This window comes from Gavialis gangeticus, unplaced genomic scaffold, assembly GCF_001723915.1.
Source record: "Gavialis gangeticus isolate Ggan-Ray unplaced genomic scaffold, GavGan_comp1, whole genome shotgun sequence".
NCBI lineage: Eukaryota > Metazoa > Chordata > Crocodylia > Gavialidae > Gavialis > Gavialis gangeticus.
This window is the reverse complement of record NW_017729004.1, coordinates 3,847,246-3,850,412: the sequence shown is the minus strand read 5'-3', so window position 1 is coordinate 3,850,412 and position 3,167 is coordinate 3,847,246. Positions and strand designations below refer to the sequence as shown.

The 3,167-nt window shown below is 47.8% G+C and overlaps 1 protein-coding gene across 6 annotated transcripts in view; it reads right to left on the bottom strand.

Moving 5' to 3' along the window:
- ALS2CL (ALS2 C-terminal like) overlaps positions 1-3,167 on the bottom strand; it is a 127,429-nt gene that overhangs the window by 29,625 nt on the left and 94,637 nt on the right. For all 6 annotated transcript variants that reach the window (XM_019508036.1, XM_019508033.1, XM_019508032.1 and 3 more), the window contains one exon: positions 1,319-1,477. In XM_019508036.1, the coding sequence (XP_019363581.1) occupies positions 1,319-1,477 (159 nt within the window). The remainder of the gene's footprint in view (positions 1-1,318; positions 1,478-3,167) is intronic.

The following is a 3,167-nucleotide window of genomic DNA, read 5'->3' as shown; positions in this document are numbered from 1 at the left end:
CGCACCCAGGCCCAGGGTCAGGGAGGATCTAGTCAGGGAGCGTCTGGAGGGACTGGACGTGTTCAAATCAGCGGGTCCAGACAATCTCCACCGCCGAGCGCTGAGGGTCATTGCAGGACCCCAGCACGGCTGTACGAGCACTAGTGGTGCTCTGGAGAGGTGACGGAGGACTGGAAGAGGGCCAATGTGGTTCCTATCTTCAAAAAGGGGAGGAAGGAGGACCCAGGGAACCATAGGCCAATTAGTCTTACCTCAATCCTGGGCAAGCTTTTTGAGAGAGTTATCCTGGCACATGTCCACAAGGGGCCAGCGGGGGATTTCATGCTTAGGGGCAACCAACACGGGTTCATCAGTGGCAGGTCCTGTCAGACCAACCTGGTGGCCTTCTATGACCAGGTCACCAAATCATTAGACGCAGGGGTAGCAGTGGACATCGTCTTCCTGGACTTTCGGAAGGATTCGACACTGTCTCTCACCCTGTTCTCATTAAGAAACTGGGGGGCTGTGGTGTAGACACCCCCACAGTCAGATGTGTCGCCAACTGGCTGGAGGGCCGCACCCAGAGAGCGGTGGTGGACGGGTCCTGGTGGCCTGTTACAAACTAGTCAGAGGGGACCAGCAGGCATTGGGGGAGTCCCTGTACTCCCGAGCACTGCCAGGAGTGACCAGGAATAACGGTCACAAGCTGGCAGAGGGGAGATTCAGACTAGACATCAGGAGGCGCGACTTCACGGTCAGGGCAGCTAGGATCTGGAACCAGCTTCCAAGAGAGGTAGTGTCGGCTCCTACCCTGGGGGTTTTTAAGAGGAGGTTAGATGAACACCTTGCTGGGGTCGTTTGACCCCGTACGCTTTCCTGCCATGGCAGGGGGCCGGACTTGATGTTCTGCTCAGGTCCCTTCCGACCCAACCAACTACGAAACTATGAAAACAGGCGTTTTCAGGAAAACACCATGCCTGAACCTCCCGTGACAACACTTCTAGAAAGAGAATTTGGCTTGGTTTTAGACAGACACTATCTAATATTAAACACAAGAATGGATCATCAAAACTGAAACCCTCATTATTCAAAACCAAAACAGAGTGTTTCAAGCTATCCAAAATGAATTGCAGGTTTCCCATCCAGAATTTGGAAAATTGGTCCATATGTAGCTTTCGGGGCTTGTTATTTTTCCAAAAATGGGACACCCGTTTCTTGCACAATGCCAGGTTTGTGCAACTAACACATTTTTTTTAACTCACCCCTGTCTCAAGTTCAACAATAAGACAAAGTGTTGAAGGCCAAGGTTGTAGAAATTATTGGTCCAATTCGCTGTTACCTGTTTTTGTCATCCCAAACTCCATAGCCGTTCTTCTTGTCGTTTTCCCATTGCCCCGTATACTTAAAGGGATGCTCAGCTGAGGTGTCTTCCAGGATGCCGAAGCCTTGACGCAGGTCATCCTTGAAGTATCCCTTGTAGACCATCTCATTTCCATACCTGTAGAAATCAATTGCTTTAAGATAGCACCTGCTGGACTGCTTACAGCTCCTGGGCTGAGGACGCTGTCTCTCTACCACCAGAAATTTGGTTATAGTCTGTAAAAAAGTTGTCTATTTTTTCCATCACCTTTCTATCGAAGGAACAGGCAGGTGAGACACTTAGTCATTCTGGTGGGACTGAAGGCTGAAGTCTAATTGCAGGCCAGGAGCATAGGCAAAGCCAAAAATAATGCAGCACATTAGAGCTGAGGTTCTCAACCTTTTTAAAAATTATTTGTGGACCCCTAAAAAGTTTCACATGGAGGTCTGGACCCCTTTGGAAATTGTGAATGGAGGCATGGATCCCTTTGAACTATAACTGTGGTTTTTCCCATACTTTTTGATCATAGTCATCTTTTGTGGACCCCTTAGACATTGTCGACAGACCCCTTGGGGTCCATGGACCGTATACTGAAAACCACCGTATTAGAGAAATTCTTCTGTTGCAAAGCACTCAGGGAGGCCATAGCAGCTCAGAATGGTTTTGACCCTCTGGATTCCTATTTAAAATTTCTGGCTTTATCTTGATGATCACATGTAGGTGTTTGCACACCGAACAGGGCTAATATTACACACTACTCCAGAACAACTTTGCTGCCACACTTCTGGGTTTAGTGCCAGCAGGGAGATGGATTACACTTGACAAGAGCACACCTAGGACTGCTAGAGCATGGATACGTCATGTGCTACGTGGCCTATTGATGTCTGGCAGTAGCTAGATTATAATTAAAAATGCTTTGAGAAATAGCTCGTGCACTTTAACCTGGTCCCTGATCCATCTGCCTTGTGCCAAGTATCGACTAGAAGACAGCATTTAATCCGTCTGAGAGCCTAGTTCAATCTGCTTGCCACTATTCACCATATGGGCTCAAACCATCCTGTTATCCAGTATCCTTTCCCTGAGTGCAGCGAACCCTTGATTCTCCAGAGACCAGCAAAGACACAATGCATGTAAAAAATACTGCTTTACTGGCCAGGTAGTACCCCATCTGACTCCTGGTAATACCCTACATACTGAATCCTGATGGATCACCCCATGTAGCCTGCATGTGTGCTACAAGTCCTACAGCAGGGAGGACAGCATGGTCCCATGATAGGGGTAGGCAGAAACACAACCTAATTTCAAAGCCCAGTTGGCTCTAAGATGACAGAAGTGTGTTAACTAGGACAGTCTTACCTGTTCTGGTCTTGATATGGTTAATACATTTGGGGTTGCAGACCAAAACTAGGGTTGTAATCACTCGTGCTAACCAGCTACCAATCTAGGCTGCACATCAAAAGTATACAAACCTCTGAAGAGACCTTGGTGGTGAAATCCAGTGGTCTTGAAGTTCAGGGAAGGCAGCCAAGGCTCATTACAGAGTTGCTTTTTGGCCTGGGTTACACCCAAACTCCCTAATGGGGTTCTGAAATGCATGCTAAGCCTATGGTAATAGGTTAATGCTACCCTGTCCCTCAAGCCTTTCAAAGGGAAACTGCAAATCCCACCATATGTTGCATTCTGTTCTTAAAATCAGCCAAATTCTTGGAACTGGGGTTAGAACCAGAACCAGAGGAAATGGTTTTATTCTTTCAAAAACAGCCTGCTTTAGCTCTCCAGGAGGATTACAATGCCCCTCTGAACAAGCACGTACATGGCTGAGGGACGA